The following is a 24,707-nucleotide window of genomic DNA, read 5'->3' on the forward strand; positions in this document are numbered from 1 at the left end:
GCGTTAGGTGCATCTGAGAGAATTGGTGAGAATAATGCTCGCAAAACACGGCGAAGTAAAGAGTGTTACATTCTCATAGCCAATAGTAAGCAACATCAATAAAATACGTGTAAATACTATTTTTTAAATAAAAGACTTATTTATTTTATCGTTTGCACAATCATTGCAAATGTGGGTCGCGAATGCCGCACGGGGCTTGGAGACCTCTGGAATAAGATATTTGATGCACATATCTTTTTTGTGTTGGTTTAACATTCGTGGAAGTTTACTCTGTAAAGAAATCATGTAGCTATTATTATTCCATCGATCCATAACATCAATCTGATATCGATCTCAACAGCAAAACTTTAAGGTAATGAAAAGCTTCGCTCAATACATTCGACCGACCAGTGATTTGTTTTTCTTTCTTTTTAACACCTTGAGTGCCCTGGCTTTCCTATATGATAGCCAGCTACGTTTACTGGGGTGCTATGGCTATCATACATGATAGTCAGCAATTGCTGACTTTAAATATTAATATATTATAACAGATAATTACGGATAAATTATCAAAAATTTAGAATATAAACGCAAAATAACAATTGATTCGATCAATATAGTGTAGCCACATACATTTCAGCTACAATGTGAGTTTTCAAAGCTAATTTTTGATCCAAACAAAAATAAAAAGTAATTATTTTAATCACCCTTTATTTGTATTCAATTACACTTTCCTGGGGGCTATTGCTACACAAAATGTATTGCTTGGACCGTAAGGAAACATAAACAAAAAAGGTAGTGCACTCAAAGTGTTGAACATATGGTCGTTCCGTACTTCGATTGGACGCTGCTTATCCTTCGCTTGGATGGAAAGCTTTGGTCTCTTAAACCCGTCCTTTAGGCGCCATTTGTGGTGCTTGGGTACAGCGAAAGCAAGGATCGACCCGAAATGATCTGTTTGAACTCGATATTTACTAAACGATTTGACCCAATATTCGACGAACGAAAGAAATATACAAATGAAACCTCAACAAGCAAATTTGATTCAGGAAAATCCCACAACCCTTTCGATTTACCTTTTCATCTCAGGTATGATCCCATTCCTTCGCATGTAGGACAACATTGTCTGCTAGCTTTTACGTAAAAATTTTATTTCAGTATAAAAGGACACTTAAAAATATCCTGAATTATCTGTTTATTTTTTTCCTTTTGCATCTTTCAATTTCTTTTCCCTCGCTCTCTTTCTGTTTCTGTTTCTCTCTCTCTCTCTCTCTCTCTCTCTCTCTCTCTCTCTCTCTCTCTCTCCTTCTCTCTCTATCTCTGTTTTTCTCTCACACACACGCCCTCCTTCATTCGTTTCTTTCTTTCACTATCCCTTTCTCCCGCTCGTTATTTCACTTACTGCTATTATAATATGTTCTGGCCGGATGTGCTTACCCGTGTTTTACTCCACATCCCAGCCCCAGCAGTCGTACCTTAAAACCCCTGCGCGCTGGTGTTACGTGCAAACTCGTTTGCTCGCCTCTAGCTCTCAACGGTTTTTCCTAGCTTTTCTCTTGCTTACTGAGGGGAGGGACTTTTTCCCCATTCTGTTCCTAATTGCTTCTTCTTGTTCTTCTTCTTCTTCCGGCTCTTCACTCACTTTCCGACCAGCTTGGAACAGAGATTGTTCGGGCGGGGGAGGGGTAGCGCTTCGCGTGGCAGATCACCCCAGATCAGCTATCAGTGTAATAATAATAATTAAAAAAAATACTACTTTCCTACTCTACTAGGCTAACCTGCCTATCCGCTCAAGCCCGATCGGCTGAACGGTTGGTGTCAGTGGATGAACCGGAGCAAGAGCGCCATCGGTCGCCGGCCGCATACACCCCTAGGCAGCTAGGACGAGCTGTTTTCCGTGCTTCCCCCGGTGTTTATGTGTCCCAGCAGCAGCAGGCACAACACTCTCCCCTTTCATTGCAAATTGTGCAATTTTGGTAATGGAAACATAATTGGGGGATACCTTGAGGGATACCCGGAATAAATTAGACCGCTAAGAAAGGGAGGTGCGATGGTGCTGCTGGAAGTGTGCTCCCCCTGGGGAAGCAGGGACGGGAAAACAACTCGGGCGAGCGTACGCGCTGTCGCTCGGGTTCATCGCACACTGAGATGCTCTCGTACGTCTTAGAAATTGCGCCTGTCTGGATCGCGGTTTGCTGTTCCTTTTCCTCTTGTTTTTCAGCCCCCTTGTTTCAGGTTTCAAATTTCGCGAATCTCGCTGCCGCTGTCACGCGCTCCCCTGCGTTAACGTTGCACGGGCCCCACGTGTGCCAGCGGCTGATAAATGCTTTTCCTTAACTTTTGCTTTCTTATCTCTCTTGCTGTTTTGTTCGTGTTGTTTCTCCATCCATTTTCCATTTTCGTTTCCGATTAGGTGGTCCAGGGGGGGGATTAAAAGTGTTTGAGCTTGCATCTGCAGCATCAAATTGGTTATGTTATGGTTGTATTCAGGTAGTTGAGGGTGAGTCTGATATAGTTGGCGATGGACCTGCCTGAGTTTAACTGGGCGAGAGGGGCGAGGGGAGGGGGTTGGTTGGTTTTTGTAACTGTGTGCGTGTGTGTATGAGTGGATGTGTGTGTTGACTAACTTTTTCGACGATTGTAGGGTTTGCTGTTAGAACTAGATGCACCGAAGTTGTTGCAATGGGACATTAAAAAAACTCAAAAGAAAATGGGACTCAACGACTCCCGTGCCAAACTCAATGCAAGCTTTTCCTCTACATGTAATACACCTGCTCCCGTCTACTACTCCTGAACGTTGTGTTATGCGTAAATTTTGTTCTTGTGGATCATTTTTACAGCCGCACTTGGTTCTTGCTTTGCTTGCGTGCTGGCAATCCGCGTGCCATACGTTTTGACAGACGAATGTACCCCTAACGTTTACAGTGCTTTATGCTGGGGGGAGGGGAGTTTTCGTTAAAGTTATGGCAAAATATACAGTGATAAAAAGATAATCGTAGCAGTAATACAAATACAAATTTAACAATAATATTAAAAATAGCTATACCATTATCGCAAGCGTTGCTGGTCGTTAGCAACACACACGAACAAACAAAAAATATAAGAAAGCACTGTCGGGGTTTCGTTTTTGTTTTTGTTTTTTTTTGTAACTGGTGAGTGAGACAAAACTATGCTCGAGCTATGTGAAAGCACTTAGAGTGATCCGAAATTAGAGCGAATTGTAGCAAAACGAAGTAGAAAGACACAAGTACACTCCAAACTACGTTAACGAGCCACTTGCTACTGTACTAATGCGAATTTCAGGTGAGGAAAAAGGAAATCTATTAGGAGAAGGTACAGCGACGTCGAACTTTCGCCATTGACGTCCGTTACACGCACACACGCACACGCAGAAACACACACTTCCACACGCATACACACAAACACTTCATTTAAACAAAACACAATATCCTTCATGCTGTGTAGAAACAGCTTTGTTTAACGGTACCCCATCTGATAGATCGAGTAACATTTTTAAGAATGTGGAATGTTTGGATTGTAGCTCCTGCTTCAACTACCATACAGTCGACATTCTAGAACTGGGGTGTACGAATCGGTATTTTTCTCCTTGAAAGACGGAACGAAACAAAAAACTGAAAACAGGAAACTAAACAAATTTGCTTCCGAAAAAAAACATAAAACGGCGCCATGTCTATTGCCAAATGTTCAAGCGATCGTACAAGCGGTCGTTTTCGAACTACAGTGCACGGGGAAGGAACCTCTGTTCCTCCCACACAGTAATCACTGCGCAGTGAATGTTCGAAAAGTTCGCCGGGCCGAGCGTCCGAGGGAGTGCAAATAACCATCGGGCTGCCGGCCCTCGTCAACACTACGACCGGTCAATCATCGGGCTCTGGGCGCTGAACGTTGATTTGCAAGGAGACCAAAACCTACTCAATGAACAGAGAAAAAAAAGGAAAATAGCACTCACACAACTGCCCCTGTAAGGCGAAGGCGTACTGTGTGCGTGCCTTCGTGCGTGTGTGTTTGTGTGTGGATTTGCTGCTTTGTGCGCTGCCCAAAGGTGGTGGAGTCGACGCGATTGCATCGACGTTTGCGCACAGCTTGGTAACAGTCGAGCGTTTGAAAAGACCTCGTGTCAAGCACCTTCGGGCCATACCTGCCACGCAAGCAATGGGCGATGGGTTTGAATTTGGTAAAACGGGATTGGGAAGATGCGCACTCTGGGCCCGTCTGTCTGGCAGATGTTGGGCCCGGCTGGTTGGCACATCGGTATCAACGTCCTGGTTCGTGAGTCACTCGTGTCCGTGAGTCGTTCGATCGACGATCGAGTTATTGAGGCGGAACAGGAACGGTACCGCATCAAAAAAGGGGAAAAGGGAAATGCGATAATAAAAGAAAAAAGAAAGATCTAAAAACATTTACCGGAAAATCGGAAACAGGAAGCAATGGACGTGTACCGTTCTTGACCGCATTGTATGGCGCTTGTATCGGTTATCGGTCTTGTGCGCTAGTGTGTACATGTGTGTGTGTGTTTGTTTGTCATTCCTACAGCCGTAATGATCTACCCTGAAAAAAAAAACGTCGTCGCGTACCGTCGTCCTACTATCAGCTAGTGTTGTGTAAAGTGTGTGCGTCCGTTTGCCACCCATCTCAGTCCTTATTTAGGGTTACTTAGCTCCTAATATCGTGCGTCCCGTTAGCGCCACTCTCTCTTTCTCTTTCTCTCTCTCTCTCTCTCTCGCTATATTCCGTATCTGTCTACCGATCTTACTGTTCTACTCATACGCTGTAGTGCGCGGTCCATGCGCGCTCGGACGAGCGTAGCACGCGTTCAAGAGTCCTCTAGAATCCGGTCCTGCGGGGCCGGCGTTTCCGCTCATCTCCTTCTGGCGGCCGCCACCGCAATCATCTGCTGCAGCATCGGCTCGGGGCTGCAGGCCTTCGGTTCGCACTGCATCTGGCCGTCGCCTCCGCACCTGAACGCAGGACAAGGAGAGCAAAAAAGAAAGGTAGGTTTAGTAGGCGTGTTGCGCGGTAAACGGGTACGGTGGAAGCAGTTCGGGGAATACTTACGTGCAGCGCATGCACGGACCGGACGCGGACGCCACGGTTTCGCCGACGTTGTACGGCTTGCCCTGTATCTGGCAGCCGCGCTTCTGTACGTGCCCCTTGTACGCGTGGGACAAGAAATGCGGCGGCAGCGTGGTGGTCGTGGTGGTCGTGCTGGTCGTCACGTTCAGCACGGTCGCCATCGACACCGGGCACTCGTACCGCGGGCAGCAGAATCCGGCAATCGGCTCCTCGTTACAGCCGCTGATCGGCGGCGGACACGACTGCTGCAGGCAGATGATGTCGCTGCGGAAGCAGAAGCAGAAGTCGCACGGATCGTCGCGCGGGATCTGCTGGGCGGACACGTACAGCTTGCCACCGTAGCGGCAGGTGCCCGGCCCGAACGCGGCCGGGTCCTCCTCCTCTCCGTAGTCATCCTCGTACGAGGACGGCGGGTAGTGGGGCGGCATATGGCCGTAGCCGGTGTCGTAGTGCTGACCAGGCGCACCGTACGACGGTCCGACCGTTTCCGGCTGCTGCGTCGGTTTCGCCAGGCTGCTGCTTTCCTCGCTCACTCCAACGACTTCAGGCTCCTGCACCTTCTGCTGGTCGTCATGTTCGTCCTCGGTGAAGGTTGGCTTTACTGCTTCCTGCTGCTCTTCGCTGTCATCACTGACCGGCTGTGGCTTCTCGGGAACGGCGGGCACGACGGCTTGTTCGTCCACCTTCTCGTCCAGCTTGTCGTCCTGTGCCGCAACCGGTGCGGCTACGGTAGATGATGCGAGATCTTCTTGCGTCGTCGTTGCGGGCTGCGATGACTCTCGTACAGGTCCGTCTGTCTCCGCTGCCACCGGTTGAGCGGTGGTAGCAGCTGTCGACGTGGTCGTCACTGCCGGCTCCTGCGAAACAACCTCTTCCGGAGCTTCCGAGTGGTGCTGTTCCTCGTCACGATTGATCACATCAACCGCGGCAGCAGTAGTTTGAATCTCATCCTGCGACGGTTTGGAGGTAGTTGTGGTGTCGGCGTGCGCGGCCGTCACTTCGGTCGACGTCTGTTCCGCTTCCTGCTGCACAGTGGTTGGCTGCTCGGTGACCTGCGAGTCCGACTCGGCGGCGACCGTCGTGTACACTTCAGGCTTGGGAGTGAGCTCCTCTGCGGACACCTCCTTCACGGGGGTGCTGGCTGGTTCGGCTGTGGTGGAAACCTTTTCTGGTGCTCGTGGCGTCGTCACTGCAGCCAACGATTCTGCCTCCTCGGATGATTCATCATCCGCGTTTAGATCGTCCGTCTGTGGCTGTTCTGCGTCATCGTGTTCTTCTTCCGAGGTAGCTCCAACTTCCACCGCGTCGAAGGCGACCGGCAGTCCGGTGGTCGATGATACCGTTGGCTGAACCTTTTCGTCACTCTCCGGCACACTCGCCGGTGTGGTGGCCTCATCCGTCTGCTCTTCGTCCTGCGCATCACTGACGACCGTACCTTCGCTGGGAAGATCACGCTCTGGTTCGGCCTGGACTGAGGCCGCCGTGGTAGATGGCTGACGGTCCTCTTCACTGATCAACGCAGGCTGTACCGTCGTTGCCTTGCCGTCCTTGTCATTATCTTGCACTTCATCCTCTTCCAAAGGTGCAGCAGTCGTTACTGGAAGTGCTGTACTGGATGGTGCGTCCTTATGCTGAGAGTCTGCCTCTGGCTCGATCGCCTCGTCGTACACTGGGCTAGGTGGCTGGACCGTGGTGTTGCTTTCAGCCGTCTCTTTCTCCACTGGTTTCGTGTCCTGCTCAGCGTCATCGAGTCCCGTTCGTTCTGGTGTAGCGAACGTGGTTGAGTACGAATCATCTTCATCGACATCACCGATCGAGGGTTCGGGCAGATCGGCTTCGGGTTGGTCCTCGTGCTTATCGTCAGTTTCCATTGCTGGAACGCGTGCTGTAGTGACGTGAACCTTTTCGTCCATGGTGTCTTCTTCCTTATCTGCTTCAGGTTTGACCTCCTCATCCAGGCTAGCGCTGCTCAAAGTCGATGGCAACGTCGTGTGCTGGTCGTGCTCCTCCACAGCCTGTGGTGCAGCCGTCGTTTGTTTTTCCTGCTCAGGCTCGAACTCGACCTCATCCTCCATTGGCGCTTCCTGTTCAGGCTCAGTTGGTTTAGTGATGGCGTCTGCTTCCTGTGGCTGCGGCTGATATTTCTCGTCTTGCGTTACCTGTGGTGGTAGAGTCGTACGTGTCTGCTGTTCATCATCATCGTGCTCGACCTGCTCGTCTTCCTGAGAATCTTGCAGTACAGCTTCGGTAACATCGGCCACATTGGTAGCAGGCACTGGTTCGGTTGGGTACATTGAATCCTCCGACACATCATCAGCTGCCTGTGCTACTGGGACCTTCGAAGGTGTATGTGTTTGTTGTTCGCTACCTTCTTCCTGGCTCTCATCATCGTCAGCAGCAGGAGCGCTGGCATCGTCACTGAATACTGGCTTTTCACTATCTTCTTTCTCGCCATCCTGCACCGGTGCAGCTGTAGTTTGCTGTTCCGTAGCTACTGGAGCAACCGTCTTGCTGTCGTCGGCAACATCTGCCGTTGTAGTTTGCTCACTGTCATCGAAAGTAGCAGCCTGCGTGGTAGCGTGTTCAGAAACACTCTGCGCGTCCGACTCCGAATCCTGCTCAACCTGCTCAACTTGCTGTTCATCGTCCGTGCTAACTGGCTTAACAAACACCTGTGGCGTAGTGGCAACCGGCACATCATCCTCCGGCTCCTCATCTTCACCAACCTTATCAGCGTGCTGTACATCCGGATGTTCTTCCTCCACTGGCGTTACGTCAGAGTCGCTGGCCGCAATCGCTGGAGTCGTCTGCTGCTTCTCATCTTGTTCAGCCTGCACAGCGGCGGGCGTCGTAATGAGATGTTCCTCGTCATGTTCCTCATCCTCTGCGCTGTCTGCTACAGCAACGCGGACTGTCGTTGAGTGAATGTCATCGGAATGCACCTGCTCTGGTTCTGTGTCATGTTCCTGTTCATCCTGTTCCTGCTCAATGTCCTGTACGATCGCTGGTGTTGTATCAACTGGACTGGATTGCGTTACCGGCGCTGGTTGCTCTGGTTCACTATCGGCCTCAGGTTTGTCCTGCTCCACAGACGATACCTCATCATTTCCAGCTGCCTCCGTAGTCGGCTGTACCTTGCTCTCTTGCTCCTGTGCAACCGTTGTTGGTACCGGTTCTTGTTTGGTGGGAGCAACCGTTTGCTGCTCTGTTTCTTCAATCTCGTCGTACATTGGCACCGGTTCAGGCTTCTTTTCCGGCACAGCAACGGGCTGCATGTCTGCCTCGATTTCGTTGTCTTTCTGTTCGTCATCTCGGATCGCTGGCGTTACCCGTTCGCGTTCCTGTTCCGGCAGCTCCGGTTTAGAGGTGCTTGGAGCCATGGTTTCTTGCTCCGCCCGTGGAGTAGTGCCCTGTTCAGCATCCTCTTGCTCCTTGATCTGATCCACCGGCTCTAGAGGGACCGTTTCCTGAGGAATTTCAGCAGGCAATGGCACCGCAGCATGCTGTTCAGTATCGTCCAGCGTCGGCTTGAAGATTGGTTCCTCCTGTTCCTCATCATCCTCTTGCGGGAAATGGAAACCACCGTCCTGTTCCGGCTCCCCACCGACTGGGCTGATCAAATTGTCATCGTCCGTTTCCTGCGCATCAACTGCTTGTGGCTTCGCTGCATCCTCAACAGGCTTCACCTCATCATGCGTTGGTTGTACAGCATGCGATGTTGAAACTTCTTCTTCCAGCGTTGGTTTCACGATCGGTTTGTTATCTTCTTCCTCGTCGACGCGGTAGATAATTGCATCATCGACGGCATTTGATGAAGCTGTGGTGCTATGTGCTGCTGTCGCTTCGGTCGTCTTGCTCACATCTTCATCATCTTCCTGCTCCATGGCTGCCTGGACAGTCACGGCGACAGGTACGTCGGATTCCTTCTCACTGGTTACGGACGACACGGTGGTGCCTGGCTGTTCGTCATCGTGCGCTTCGCTTGGCTTGTGTGTGGTGTCCGGCACATGGTCATACTGTGTCGAAGCTTCCTCCTGACCGGTTGGCCGTGAGGTGGTTGCTGCCGCAGACTCTTGAGCATCATCTTCAGTTAATTCCGGTTCATCAGTTAGTTTCACCTCCTGGTGTTCCTCTTCTTGGAGCTCGTCAGCAGCAGCAGCAGAAGCAGCTGGCTGCGTTGTGGTTTCAGTCTTTTCAAGATCGTCCTGCTGCTCTGAAACCGTTGTAGGTGCAACTGTCGTTTGAATCGTTTTACGCTTAGTTTCGAATTCCGTAACTGATTCCTCCTGTTCCGTAGCTGTCTCAGTGACACGAGCTGTCGTTGCTTCTTGGGCCGGGCCCTCTTCGTCTTGCTCCACTGAGGATGGCTTATCGGCACGGACTGTCGTACTGGAAGGTTCATCATCGTCCTCCGCCTGATCATCAGAGCTTTGCGGTTGATCTTGTTCCTGCGCAACTGCTGTGTCTTCGTCGGCTTCCACAGTGCGAACTGTCGTTGGTGCTGGCTGTTCCAGCTTCTCATCCTGTTCGACCGACACCGGCGTATCTTCTGCGACCGAGCTAGATGTTGTTACTCCATCATCGGCCTTACTAACTTCCTGTTGCTTATCGCTGCTAATCGTGCTAACCGTAGTTGCTTGCTCCTTATCATCTTCTACCTCATCGGCGACAACGGTCGTTACACGCTTATCCTGTTGATCGGTTTCCACGCCACTAGTAGTGTCTTCGGGCTTGGCATCATCCTCCCCTCGCTGTCCCTCTTCTACTACGCTGTCCTCCTCAGGTTTTACGACCGAGGCAAGCGTCGTTCCAGTCTCCTCAGCGAATGTCTTGGCGGTGGTTACTTCCTCCTGATCGTCTTGCTCTGCTGCCACACTTTCGTCAGACTCGGGGCCACGCTCTGCAGTGCGCAACGTAGTACCCTCTTCCTGGAGCGCAGATTCCGTTACGCTAGCTTGTGTAGTTGCGGGCGCGGCATCCTGTTCTTGTTGCTCCATCTTTACTGGATCTTCTTGTGCTACATCGTCATCCTGCGTGCTGACCACCACCGGTACCTTGGTCGGAGCTGCCGTGCTCAGGATAATTTCATCGTGATAGTCTGCAGTCGTTGGCCGGTTGCCGGCGAAGAAGTTAATGTGCGTTTCACCGTGTGAAGGCTCAGTTGGCCGGTAGGGCTTGAACACCTCATCATCCAAATCGGCCCCAGCGCTATCGCTCTCAGCTTCCGATGGCTTATCCGATACATCATCATCGTCCTCCTCATCGGTGGACAGTGATTGCGAATCACTGGCAGGTGCTTTGGTTGTTGCTTCGGCGGATTCGACGTTGGAAGCGCCCGAGTCGGATGCGCTGACATCAGCCGACACCTGTTCCTCCTCACTTTCAGCATCGCTTTCCGTAGAAGCTTCAGTCGACTCAACTGAGGCAGAGCTCACCGTTGTGGACGCCTCCTTGGGGCAGCTGTACGATGGGCAACATTCACCCGGCAACGTGCTCTTCGGCGTGCAGTCTGCGCTAGGAGCAGCATCGCACCGTACCATCTCGCAGTGCACGATACTGTTGGAGCAGTGGCAAGCGACCTGACATTTACCGCTAGCTGGCACGCTGGCTCCGTTCTCGTACGTGACTCCATCGATCAGACAGTCTCCCTCGCCAGGAATCGACTCCGGGAACAGTTGGTCCGGACTTTCGTGCACGGTCTGCTGCTCATCGTCTTCGCCAACCTTTTCGACCGGTGCCGCTGGTTCCGGTTGTGCATCATCGCTTACAGGTGTCACGACTTCCGGCTCTTCGCCGCTGTGTGCCTGGTCGTCATCGTCAGCGTGTGTGTCCGGTACAACATCCTGCGCTTGTTCCTGTACCTGCTCATCCTGTTCATCCTGTTCGTCGACCTTCTGGTCCTCCTCCTTAGGGTGCTCAACCTTCTGGTCCTCCTCCGCATCGAGCGGAATGATTGTGTTCATTTCCACTGGCTCGTCCAGATCGGCTCCACCCTGCACAGGGCGCTGCTCCTGTTCCTGTGCGTCGTCCTCCTTGCGATCGCCAAAGGTCGGCGCGTGCTCGGTCGTCATAGAGTCGGATAGGACGTGCGAGTCGGCCTCGAGCGGCATATTCGGCAGTATCTCATCCTTGGGTGGTTCAGGCGTTTGCTCCGTGGTGGAAGGTTCGTCCGACGTAGTTGGGACCGGTGGCAGCTCAGTCACGACGACTGCCGGTGGCAGCTCGACAAAGTCCTGCTCGACAGGCACCTGCGGCTCATCGTCAGCTTTTTGTGCTGGCTCCTTCTTATCTGTGCTAACTACTGCCGGCCTGTCTTGCTCTGGTACCGACACCTCTGGCTCCGATGGCTGGTACGTCTGCTGGTCCTGTTCGCTGGGCACTTCATCACGCACTGGCACAACTGGTGTGGTGGCAGCTTCCTGTTGCTCTTCCTGCTCGACCTGTTCGTCTTCTTCCTTCTGTTCTTCAGGGATGTCTGCACTAGCACCATCATCATGCTCAACTGCATTTGTCTGGTCGTGATGATCGTCGATCTCGTTCTCCTTCTCATCCGCACTTGTCAGCGGTACCTGCTGCGATGGGAGAGCGGTCGTCATCGTCTGCTCAACGGTTTCGTCACGCGAAACGGTCGTCGCCTCAGCCTCAGGTGCGGCAATTTCATCGAAAGCTGGTTTTGTCGTCACCGGTGCCTCGTCCTCTTCCTCCTCGAACGACACTGCATCGGCTTCCGGTGCCTGTTCATCCTTGGTGGGTGCAACAGTCGTGCCAGTAACATCGTGCTCCTCTGCATCAACGTCAGCGTGGCTTGTTGTGCTTTCTTGTTCCGCCAACACCGTAGTCGATTGCACTGCTGGGCGCATGGTTGTCAATGGAGCGTCAAGGTCAGCCACGGTTGTGGCTTCCTGCTGTTTGTCTTCCTCACTTTCGTGTGATCCCACATGGCCAGGAATGTGATCGCTTTCAGCTTCGGGCGCTTCGCTCAAGGATGGGCGTGCCGTTGTTGCTACCTGCTCATCATCAACCTTCTCCGGTACCTGAGCATCATCGTCGTCGGCTTCCTCGTGGCTATCGTCGGTCTGAACGTCCTCGAACTGTGGTACCACATGTTCCTGTTCTTGCTGATCATCCTCGCTGTCAATCTCTTCCTTCTCAACTGGCACAACGTCATCATGCTGTGGCATTGTGGTGCGCTCCACGCTAGCTGCTGTGGTCGTTAGCGTCGCCTCAGACTGCTGCTCATCCTGCTCAGGTTGAGCCTTATCGAACGACTGTGCTACCTGTTCCTGTTCCTGTTCTTGCTCTTCAACGTCGTCCGCGGCAGTTGTAACCGCTGGCACTGTAGTCGTCATCGGTGCGGCTGCACTTCCGTCGCAGATGTACTTATCCGGACAGCACTGTCCGGCTGCTGGTGGCAGTGCGGTACAGTTTTTGCCCTCGTTCTCCAGCGGCGTTCCACACTCCTGAACAGCGCACACAATATCGCCTCGCATGCAGTAGCAGTGTTCGCACGGTTTGTCCGTCATGATCAGTGCACCATCCGCATACGTTTCTCCGTTGTGCACACAGTCCGTAGATACAGCCGGCGAGACGGTGGTCGTGAGAATGAAGCCGGGCGTCGGACGCACCGTAGTAGTATGTTCGTCCTCCAACATCAGGGTCGAATCCTTGTCGTGATCTGTAAAGGTTGAGCATAGGTTGGTTTAGGGTTGGATCTCATTTCAGCTGTTGTCAGCAAGTAGATCAAGCTAGGTCCATCCCAACACTTACCACAATCGTATTTCACCGGACAGCAGACACCCTTGTTGTAGATTGGCTGGCAGCCATCGATGTGCAACGTACACTCCTGCATCACACAGGTCGTCATGTTGCGAATACAGTAACACAGTTCGCACGGCTTTTGTGGGTTTGATGGCACCTGGATACAGAAAATGAAAAGCAAAGGCGTCAGCTACTTGCACGTTCGTCTAGGATCTTCGCGCAACAGCGTACCTGAGCTCCCTCCGGATAGAAGCGTCCATTGATCGAGCAACCGTACTGGTCGAGCGAACCGACCTCGCTGCCGGCGGTGGCACCGAGCGCACTGGACGGGCTGGCCGTCGTTTGGTGGTCGACGAGCTGCACCTCCACCTCCGGGCAGGTGATGACCGGGCAGCACTGATCCTCCCGCTTTTCAATCGTGCAGTCCTGACCGATCGCCTTCGTGAACGGGCAGACGCGCAGATAGCACATGAGCATGCGGTCGTGGCAGGTACAGTTCAGGCAGGGTTCGTTCGTCATGATGCGGTCGCCTTCGCCGTAATGGTTATAGTTGTAGTAACACCCGGTAGATTCGCCATAATTTTCCAGCTCTGTTTGATCACTTTCGTACATCGGGGCTAAAGTAAAACATACGAACGATTTGAAATAGTTAATAATTAAATGTGTTTGAGCAGTTTGGTCTTGAAACGTAAGATTCTGTGGCGTAAGAACGATTTGACTTTTGCTGCGTTACTAGCGTTACCCAATCATCCAATAGTGTGCGTTATTATTGTTTGGATTTAGTTTGAAACCTATCTGGAATGGTGGCGACCTTGCTGTCATTCACCCGCTCTTGAGGTCCGACTGAAGCCTTCCATAATTGTCGGTTGGATCTGGCACACTTTCGTCCAATCTGTCGGAAGTTTGCAGTTCATAATGCGCCCCTAGGGCTCACATGTTTCAGTGCTTACTTTGCCAGGTTTGCACCTGTATTGTATGATGTACTGGTGTACTTGAGCAGATTATCAAGGCTTTTGTCAATCAATCATTGCTAGACTGTATTTAGTCGATGGTTTTGTGGAAACAGATCAAGCTCAACCCGATGGTTGCCGCCCCAAAACCAAAGCCACGGTCTTCAGCCGTCTTCCGGCAGGCGACAGAGTACTCTCGCTTCTCACTTCTCATGTACGACCTTTTCCCTCGACCCTGGTACCAGATTGTGACGCCTGACACTCCTACAGAAACGTGTGATATTTTCATCCAGAAATCAGATTGACGTTTGCATTGCAATCTTTCTTCCGCGTCCATTCCACGCACCAAGCGGAAGCGGAATCATATTCCACCACCGCAACATCGTACGGTTTCATAAATATTAATGTACAATACCTCGTTACGCCGGATTCCTTCTCGTCTCCGTGCGATTTCTCTCACCCAATTATTCGTAATACGCGTTGCTTTTCTACTTCTGCGGTCACAGCAAAGTTGGCAAGCGTGTCGCACGGCGAGTCGCATGCCTAATGTACCAATTTCCTCAAGTGACAAGGCCTTTGGGTACTGACGAGATTTTGGATGACATTCGACTAAATAACGATCGATACTTGCAATCGGAAATGGCATTGCTACCTACGCAACGCGGCAGAGAAAGCATGTTTGATTGATGGGTCGGCTTATTGCAAATTAAAGGTAGTCATGTTTTATTATGTATGTGATTCTGAATTGTTTATCTTAACTTTTTTTTTTAATCAAAGGCAAAAATATCAGCCTGAGACTGTACTAAACGATTTTAGGATTAAAATCCATCAATTACGGCAAGAAAGCATGGCTTTCCTCATTCTCTCGTGTACTGAGAGGCAACCCAAAAGTTATGCATCAATTGTTCGGCTCGGGTGAAAAATGGGACTGTCCACGAGCTATCTATGTGTGTGACACACTTGTTTGTGAGTGTCATCTGTTAGCTTCCCCAGTAACACCCCTACCCTCTTCCCAGCATTTCTTTCCAGCAGGTCCGCTTTATTTACCAGCCCGGTCGGTTTTCAGTTTTGGGGGGCATCGACATTTATGGTGCATTTCGGTATTGATTTAGCTCGCTGTGTCAGGACGGCTCAGGTTCAGCCGTTCGAACAAAAAACAAACCGGTAACAGCATCGCATGCTGGAATGTCCCAAGCTTCTACCCCAAAAAAAAAAAAGAAAAAGAATGTGCCGTTATACCCGTAAATGTGACGAACGTTGAATATTTCCGTCTGCGAGGGAGAGCGAAGGCAGCGAAGTGCATCTTTCAACCCCCTGGAGCACCGTCACCGAGAATCACACGTGCTCGCGTCAGTCGTGTGCACAATCCAGGGGTTTCGGCATGCCGCTTTGATGAGCCAATCTATATGTACGTTTATGAGGAGTCTGTAGCCCAGGGGAGAAAAAAGCCGGAGGGTGGCGATGCGGTGACATTAATTAAGAAATTAAGGATTAAAGAGATCTTACGCGACCCGGGCCGAGCCGAAGTAGCACGCTCTGGGCTGCGTAAAAGGAGAGGAGAGGAGGTGAAATGATGGAGATTTTGTTGGATCGGGATGGGATAAGAAATGGGCGGAGGTTCCCAGAGGGTTCAAGTTTATTTAGCACCTTTCGGCTGAACGTTTCCAAAACAAACAGAGAAGTATGTGTGTGTGTGTGTATGTGTGGGTCGCCACAAGAAGTATGCCTACCACTGCCACGCAGGATTTGTCTTTATTCTGCACTGAAGTGTGTCGAGATGAACATACCGATAATTTTAATAGGCTCTGTGCGTGTATGCTATGTTTGCCAAAGCCGGACCTGCTGCTTGACCATCGGCGGCGACGTGTTGGGCTGGGCGATTCCATGCGTCATGTGCCGATCTTATCGCGCGCGCTGGCACGTGCACGTGGTTGGGCTTACCCAAACTAAATTGAGTTCCGTTCCCCGGGCAAGAATGCTGAACATCTCACAGTACACACACACACACACATACCACAGATGCGGCTGGACGGGACGCCGGACGGAAGACGGACGGACGGACGGTTGCGTTGGCAATTTCAGATGCGCGGACCTTTCTCTCCTCCGCACGGCGTGGGCCGGTGTGGTGATCCTCCTGCCTGCCGGTACCGTTATGAAAATATTCGATTTCCCCCTTTTAATACGCACACACACGCTTCGCCCATGCGCCTTCCCACATACACACAGACACATAGATACGCATCTTTAGCTGCAGCATCATTACGGACTGCTGCAAACACACGGGACGCGCTCGTTTGCGAAGGGTGAAAGGACGGGCGGGCAACATCCAGCGACACACTGAAACTTGTTCTTGCCTTCGCCTTCACCTTTGGTAAGAAGGGGAAATACCACCAGCCCAGAGCAGAGCAAGAAGACGGGCGACAAACCCGTGCGGTTTGTCTAGCTAATTGCTACGCCATAAGCCGCCATGTCCGAAAAATAATGCACAATCACAGGGACGGCCGGGGTTGGCAGCAGCCGACGAGCGGGATACGTTTTCATTAAAGCGAGTGTCATTTGTCATCTTAGAGGGTGGTGGTCGAAACATGTCTTGTACGTGTGTACTTTTTGCTGGTGTGCTTTGTTTTGGCAAGCTGAGGTACAAATGGTACCACAAAAAGCCAGTCGGTGATGTGTCAAAAGGCATCACACGCACTCCTTCTGTTCACGTCATTGCTGTCTGCACGGGATAGACAACAAATCGTTTTATCCCAGCCAGTTTCCCCCATTGCCGGGCAACAATCGTGAGTTATAAGCTTGCCGGCGCAAATATTCCCTAGTCATTGGCCGATAAATGTGCTTCGCTGATTGCGCACCGCCGTTGATGATGTATTTACAAATTTTTCTTTTGTTGGTTCGCATCTTGCCGCCCCTCAGAAATGACAACATTGTACCTCTGCAATCGCTGTTACTTACCGCTGTGTGCTGCCGGTATCAGCGTCAGTGCTAGTGCCACTAGTAAGTACGCCATCGTGTGTTGGTCGAGCCCGAACAGGCCCGAACTCCTAATAATCATGCTGAGCGTTTTGGGCTGTTATTTTTGCTTGCCGGCGGATGCAATGACGGGCTGTGGGAAAGAGAAGAAAAAACGAGCACAACAAAAAAAAAATCATTAGAAAATAGGCAAGACTACATTGAGGTCTACTAGGATTTGTTGAAATCAGAAGCACTGCCAGTGGTCGCTGCAAAGCGAAATGCCAAACCGCCATCAACATAAACATGTGCACGAGTAAGTGAGAAAGAGTACGAGAGAGAGAGAGAGAGAGAGAGAGAGAGAGAGAGAGAGAGAGAGAGAGAGAGAGAGAGAGAGAGAGAGAGAGAGAGAGAGAGAGAGAGAGAGAGAGAGAGAAAGAAAGGAAGTGGAAAAGTAGCACAAATTGTGCAGCACACAGTTTTCAACAATAAAAAAACCAAGCATCTTCTAATTCCCGCGGTAGCACGCAGGCAGGCCGCTTTCTCTGCTACGAAGAACTGTGAAGAAGCAAACAAAACGGCAACCCGAAAGACACACAAAACACAAAAGAATGTGTCATGAAATGGGTTTCGAAAATGTGCGGTACAACATATTGCAACTATTAAAATGGAACAAAATTCAGTGATTCGTTTTTTTTCAAGGGAAATACTGCCTTGAACCCAGGGAATGTTGAACCCAAATCGAACGGCCTGGCCTAACCAGGCCAGCAGATCTAGGGTTTATCGCGTCCGGATTGTTTCCGCAATTAAATAACGCGCCCGGAAAGTGGAGTAGCGAATGTTTGTCACGTAACGACGCAAGTAGTTCAGCCGGGAGGAATTTAGCACTTGACGAGGGATGACGCCAGCCAAACCATCGTTTCGCTGGACTAGGAAAGGCTCCGCACAAACAACCGAGAGGCCGAGTGGTCCGGAATTACGGTAAAAACTGGTTCGAACTGTGAGAGGTGCTTTTTGTTTGCTGTTGCTTCGTTTTCCTGCGTGCCTTTTACCTTCCCGGTTTGACTGCGGCCAGTTTTGCTGGTTTGCGACTGCTGCGGAAAAGTGCAAACCGTTTCGGGGGATGCAAATTCCAGTGCTGACTTACACGCAAGGTGAAAGTCGTTTGCACCAGGCGATTGAGAGAAAGAGAGAGAGAGAGAGATAGCTGGATGGATTCACGGTCAAGATTGTTGCCGAGATGGGCCGACTTTGGGTAAGTGCGATTCAAGCCAATGGACTCCGTGTCCGTGAATTCCGCATGCGGTGTAGGTCAGGTCGTGCCGTGCAAACATTATGCGCTGCAGATAGGGGTGTTTGCTGGTTTTTGCTGCAGTTTGCTGCTGTTTGCTCAATGATTTAATGTGACTTTTGTGTCAAAGATTCTAGCAACGTTTTAATGTATGCAGTTTTGATGCTCATTTTCTGATGCAGTTTTGGTATGGGGTGGGAAAGATAATCTTTTCAAACAAAACATCTCGTGCTGGAAACCCTGCCTCCATCTATGATCGGTATCTATGATGCGATCGGCGATTATAGAGCAACAGACACTGTGCAAAAAAGAAAGGAATAAAAAACAACAACATAGCATGAACAACCGGGCTCCCTCCCCGCCCTACCGCGAAAGGGGTGTGAATATCGGCGTGGACGTCTCGTGACTTCTCGTGCACCGTTAGAGCTGATGATGATGTGGATCGAGTTTTAAGCATCACATACGAACGTCAGGGGGGAGGGTTCTCCGGTCTGCACCGGTAACTAAATACTAACATTTAACGGCACTTTCCGGCAGTCCGTTGGCCGCCTTGGGCCTAGCGCTGCCCTGCCCCCGTGTGTGTGTGTGTATGTGTTACGCTGGGAAACCGTAAGCCTTTGCTTCTACCTTCCGAGCTGGCCTTGGCTGGCGATTTTCCGATTGCCAAGAAGAGGCACCACACAAGAAATTGATGTGCATGCGTGTTTGTGTGCGTACGCTATCTTCTGTGCCTGGGAAAGAACTGGCCCACCACACATACACGCAGTGGTGAGCTAATTGGAAGCCGGCAATTTGGACGTGCCACTGGTACTTTCCCAAGGTGCGGTCGCGTACTTTCCGCACAACGGAAAGGGGGTAGCTGCTGACCACAGAACGAATGGTGGGAAGATGGTGGGCATTTGAACGAGTTTGTAAATCGATGATTGATGTCACGTGTTTGCATTACCAACACAAAGCAGCAGCAATTACTTTGGCAAGTGCGGCAAAGATTGGTGAACCAGAATCTGAACCAGTTTCTTATCCGTGAAAGGAATAGCAGGTTCATTGAACTTTTACTTTTGGATATTTGGGACGCTTGGGGGGTTTGAATACCTATTCAACTGTGTTAATTAGTTAATGTAGGAAGATCTCAGCAATGCGTTTCAAACTATGCCTCCTAGTCTTTTGAATTATCTTGAAAAGAAAAAACAAACAATTGAAAAAGATATACTCATTCGTTTCTATAAAGAGCATTTTTACACAGAAAAATGAATAAAATCACCTACAATTCTACAAGCACTAGGGATCGATTTGGAAGAACTGAACGTACCTCAAGAATGTTTTACAACTGCAACTTTCAAGACCCGCAAAAAAGTAACCATAAGCAACGAGGCTAAAGAACCAAGACATACTGATTGAGTTCTCGCCACCCGTTCGACATCCGGTAAGAAGAGTCGTCGTGGTTTCGCTCTGCGCTAAGGTCGTACAAGAAACCATGAGCACCTGCATTGAGGGACAGACAGATTTTCAGCATGTCCTACGAGCGTTTGCATTAATGTGGTTAGACTTAGCAAACGGCAGTGTGAGAAGCAGTTGGTTGTTGTTGATTTTCATTGTTTGGGGGGGCACCTGCCTGTTGAAGACAGTGCAGAGCAATCGGATTGCCGTTGAGCGAAAAAAAGTGATTTCGAAGGGTCGGCCTGTGGTTCGAGCTGTGCTAAATTAATTACCCCAATAATGTGATCTTAGGTCAGTAATTTGGATAATGGGGCAATCTTTTTCACGAAAAACTAGCCATCATACTGCGACTTAGCATCAAATTAGACGTGGTCGTATCGATTATGGTTCGGTTGAGGGCCTCGTCAATGTAGCATTTTTACCAAATTTACGCCAAACTTGCCTTTATTATGAGCGTGTGAGGGTGATTAGCTTGCAATTGTATTTCAGTGTTTACCGCAAGTCCCAAGTTGGCAACATCAGGGAATGTTAATTCACTGTGAAAATCTCGTACAGAGTTCTTCAATTTCCACCAGCTTCTCTTGTGTGCATAATCTTAATGCCATCCGGAAAGACGGGAAGGGGGTAGGAGACATTACCAGCAGTGGGATTAAATGAGATGGCGACGTCATAGCGACGGTTTGTGCACACTTTGCACACTTTGCACGCGGCGTTTAGAGTGCCGCGCGAAGGTCGCAAAAATGGTTCGTGCCTGATCGTGCACAATCGCACACCGGGCGACTGTGAGGGTGGGTTGGGGTTAGGATTGAAACAAAACACGTCCTCATCGTGCTGGTGCTCGTGCAAGCAACTTCCAAACGGTCCAATGTCATCTTCCCCGGATATGGCGCGGCTCTCCAGAGAACCCTCTTGAAGATGGGCCGGCTCGAAAAGCACGATACCACGCGAGCGAGATTATGTCACCAGTATCCTTGCTGCCGTCTACTTCTACCAACGGGTGCTGCTGCTAAAGGCTCCAAAGCCCTGCCAAGCAACGGGCTGACGTGTGTGAGGGATGCGCTACTCAGTGTATAGCATCTCGAAATGTCTTTTCGTTAATTTACATTATAAAGTAAAGGGGAATATGCTGATAGATGCTGATATCTTTTTTGCATGTGAGGGGCTCATTCCCTGAACTGACTTTGCAGTAGCTTAGACCTATTAGAAAACCAAGAACTGTGTTTTATTTCTTTTTGAAACCTGTTATCTTGTACTAACAAACCCATCATGAAGTATACCCATCATTGCAATTTGTGGCAGTCAACCAACTCCAAACGGCATGGTTTCTTTGTTCTACCGTTCAAAATTCCAGTTCCTATGCCGTTCTGTACTGGCACCACTGGAAAGGAACCAGAATTATCCGATCCCGATGAAAAAGGGGTGTTACACATTACCGAGCGCTCGAGGGGCTGTAAGGTTATTGAGCGAAGTAGCAAAGACACTTCTGTGCCGCGTCTGTACGTGCTATGGCGCAACCCCGCGGAAATTTGCGGGGGCTTTCGGGCGATGCAAGGTTGGTCCACTTGGGGCACGACACGATCGTTAACAGGCTGCCCAGGCACCCGGCACAATTCGGCACGTCCTGCAAATCTCCTCGGCCGTGTTTTATGAGCAAAATGGGGAGGATTTAAAAAATACCATAAAAGCGTGTCATTGGAAAAAAGGTACCAGAAAAAAAAGAAAAGAAAGCGTAATTCCAATATTGGAGCATCACCGAAGGCGCGGGAATCGTTAGTCGGGATAATATTTTGTATATGCGTGCTCGCACATCCACGCACTCACACAAATACACACATTAGGGATTATTTTGAGAATGGAGTGAGTGTAGTAGCCTTCTTTTTTGCACACGCGGGAACGCCATATTTTGTGCATTTTTAGCGCGTCTCGCCCAATCGAAGCCGCGCTCGTGGGAGCAAAATGGTGGCGGTGGGATGGGTACGGGTATGATGGTTGTCACAAAAACTACCGCCACCATTGCGTGTCCCACGAGTGCGCAAAATGTGTGTGTGTTTGCGCCTTCGTTAGGTATGCAGCACACACACGCGAGGCTGCTGGCAAAAGGCTTTTTGGGGACTCGGAATCGATTTCGGTTTAATGTATGCCCAACCGGAGCTTGCCTCGAACGCTTGCCGATTTTTGTGTGTGAGTTTTTCGGTAAGCGCAAACATTATCATTCCACGGATGACGTGTGGATTTTTGTTTTTTTTTTTCGCCTGCGCCTTTGGATGGGTCTTTTGGGCACAAGGATTCGGTTAGTGGCCACTGGCAGTCATTGTGGATCCCTATTTCTTCTTGTTTGTTTGAGGGCGTATGTTTTGTTTTGTTTGACATCAACATGCCTTGTGTCATTCTCAATTTTATGCTGTCAGCAATGGCTTGTATTATTATCACTATCACCACAGTACGCAATAATGCACGGTTGCTGCTGCTACTAGACCGCGCTTGCTTGGTAGATGTTTTTGCATAAAGAAATGAATCACATGTCTCCTCAGCAGCGCTCTCGGTGTGTGTTGCTAAACCTGAACCAGCAAGCTGGTGTGGGATAGGCAATCCGGTGTCGGTGTGTAAGCCAAAACTCCAACCCGAGTCCCGGACTAGATGGTATGCATATGCCAGGCAATCATCTAATCACCGTTATTGCTTCCGTTCTTGATGCTGCGCCTGAGACAACAGACAACACCACCACCGGCACTAGCACCGTGTTTATGGGCCAACTTGGTGAACTTGGGAATCTGGCCGCGACATCTAGACGCATCGTTTATGATAGGTAATAAAAGATTTTACCCGATGGGCCTGTGGCATCACGGTCGAACATTTTCGGCTACAAATTGACCGTTTTCAATTGAGAGCCTAGGCAGGCGGGACGGCGCGAGACCGACACTCACGGAGCGGCCTAGTTTCTTGTCATTAACTTGCGGTTCCCCATCCGGGACCGGAACTAATAACGCTGCTGCTGAGCGCGTGATTGGCGTGGGCGTCGGAACTGGTCGCGTTGCCGTTTTCTGGGCCGTCTGGCTGGACGCTACGTGCATTGCGTCATGTGTGCGTATTGTAGTGTATGTGTGTGTCTACAGAAGGTTGGGAAGAGTACATTGGGGGACGTTCGATAAAATGCTGAGAAAATGTCCCAAAAATTGGTAATTCGCTCCTATTGATTATTTAACATTGTGAGAAGTTTGATTTTTTCTAAAATTAAATTTCTGATCGAAACTATAAATTGATTGACTTTCTGTTATTGTAATACTTGACGAATAGACGACTCTTTTCGCTATAATACACGACTTTTTTCTCGTGTGTTTGTATTTTTCGGGGCTTACGGGAAGCCACGTTGGCCGCCCATGTGTTGCTAAGGTGATGCTTCCGCCCCGAACCGGAGAACGAACGATGACCGATGGGTGGCAAATTGAGCGGTACAAGTGGGAGAATTAAGGAAAAAAAGCACACGCTAACTAACACGAAAAAATGCCCAACCTTTTCGGGGTGGGAAGGGAATATAATGCAAGGCCAGCGAGCGTTATGATGAGCGGCCAAAGTGAGCGGCGCTACTACGCACCAGTAGCAGCGTCTCGAAATAAATCTCGAAACAGCAGATCACGCTGATCATCCACCAAATCTTCCTAGCTTCGCACCCAAAACCCGGAAAGTCAAAATAACTATCGAACATTATCATTATCATCATTTGGCTCTCCTCTGCTTCATCCTCTTCCTCATTCGGATCGTCTTAGCAGTGCGTGCGTGCTCGCGGTGTGAGGTTGCGGAGAGCAACCGCCAGTCATTAGTCGGGAGGAGCATCGTACCTCAACAACAGCAAGCCAGCGAGCAAACACCAATCTAGTTGAAGCGGTTGCAACCATAGTGCTACTTGAGCGAAGAACTCTTCTACGCTAGCGCAATTGGACGATGTTTCAGATCGAAAACTTTTGCCAATTCATGCTGTAGCGAGACGGAAGAGACGGTGCGCGCTCATTTGCAGCCGCTAGGCGACGAACTGCATCAATTGATTGAACTCGGTTTCGAGTAGCCGAGACTTGTGTCCAAGCTGAAACTATTGGGGTTATCTAGAGGTTTTCCCGATTGTCTCAACCTAGGACCGTTGCTTTATAGGAGGCGTGCCTAGTCGCTGAAGAATAGATTCGCGCCCATTCAGCATGGCTGTACGCGTTACGAAATCGCTGAAACATCTGCCAATACGAAGAAGTACCCTTTTAAACTTATCACTTACCACTTGAGATATATGAACGAACCATCCTTACATGCGCGCTCTCTTGCACCAAAGTTGTTCAAATTGGATCAGGTCTTGTGGAGCCTTCTTCCCCTGGAGCCTTCTTCTTCGCTGGTTTGGATGTGCGCGTATGTGATTTGAAGCTAATTTCTGCCAACTACCTTGCGTTAAACCAGATGTTGTTCTGCTTTAATTTCCTGCGATTGAGCGCCCGCTATTTACGCCATGCGCCCAATTTCTCAATTTCCCGCCCCAAACGACTACAACTTCTGCCCGGCCCAGCCAGGCGGTGCTAATCTTCCGGGCCGCGAGTGTATTTGTGTGCACACTTCACGATTAAAGCCGAATAGAAGAAAAAAAACGACACACAACTTCACCTAATGAAGCGGAGAAGTGTTCGATATAGAGTAATAGTGTTACTGACGCATCATTACAACCACTTGAGCCGAACCGGTTGCCACCATGCTCTTGGCGGTAGTTTGGCGTCGGTATCGTATTTTTGGGGGCAACGTGATGAGAGAGAGAGGTACGTCGGGGCTGAAGACTTGCTTCTTTTCTAGGTGAGTTGAAGTTTGAGGTTTGAAGTGTCCAGCAGGTTGCAGCACGTGCTCAGCTTCCTGATAGCGCGGGGTAGATATGCTCTTCTTTCAAGTGTTTTTCAATGCGCGGTGAAGTTTGCTGCTAAAGGCCCATTTTACCAGGCATTGCTCAATCATATCCACTGGTGTATGTGACGACAATCGTCTGCTATAAATGATGAAATAACTCTATTTTACATAGCATCTGCAAACGTTTCAGCTTAACATCTTGTTCATATGTATGCGTTCTGGCTCTGAAATTTGCTCCATTTTTGCATGAAACCATTTGAAGATATTCAAACTCCATCCTTCGAACCTTGGGATATAAGCATTAGGCCAATCTCACTTTGGTATCGAGCGAAAAAGGTTAATCACAATCGCATGACTAACAAGTGGAGCATCGAAAT

At 50.0% G+C, this 24,707-nt stretch overlaps 1 protein-coding gene across 4 annotated transcripts in view; it reads right to left on the reverse strand.

Annotated features, from left to right (window-relative positions):
* Window positions 1-1,109: 1,109 nt before the first annotated feature.
* The window catches only part of LOC1277410 (microtubule-associated protein futsch), a 38,271-nt gene continuing 14,673 nt past the window's right edge, over window positions 1,110-24,707 (reverse strand). For all 4 annotated transcript variants that reach the window (XM_061644911.1, XM_061644935.1, XM_061644929.1 and 1 more), the window contains exons 3-7: window positions 16,737-16,887; window positions 13,063-13,448; window positions 12,841-12,988; window positions 5,056-12,748; window positions 1,110-4,958 (exon numbers count right to left, since the gene is read on the reverse strand). In XM_061644911.1, coding sequence (XP_061500895.1) covers window positions 4,859-4,958; window positions 5,056-12,748; window positions 12,841-12,988; window positions 13,063-13,448; window positions 16,737-16,836 — 8,427 coding nt within the window. In that variant the 5' untranslated portion in view covers window positions 16,837-16,887 and the 3' untranslated portion in view covers window positions 1,110-4,858. The remainder of the gene's footprint in view (window positions 4,959-5,055; window positions 12,749-12,840; window positions 12,989-13,062; window positions 13,449-16,736; window positions 16,888-24,707) is intronic.

This window comes from Anopheles gambiae, chromosome X (genome assembly GCF_943734735.2).
Source record: "Anopheles gambiae chromosome X, idAnoGambNW_F1_1, whole genome shotgun sequence".
Taxonomy (NCBI): domain Eukaryota; kingdom Metazoa; phylum Arthropoda; class Insecta; order Diptera; family Culicidae; genus Anopheles; species Anopheles gambiae.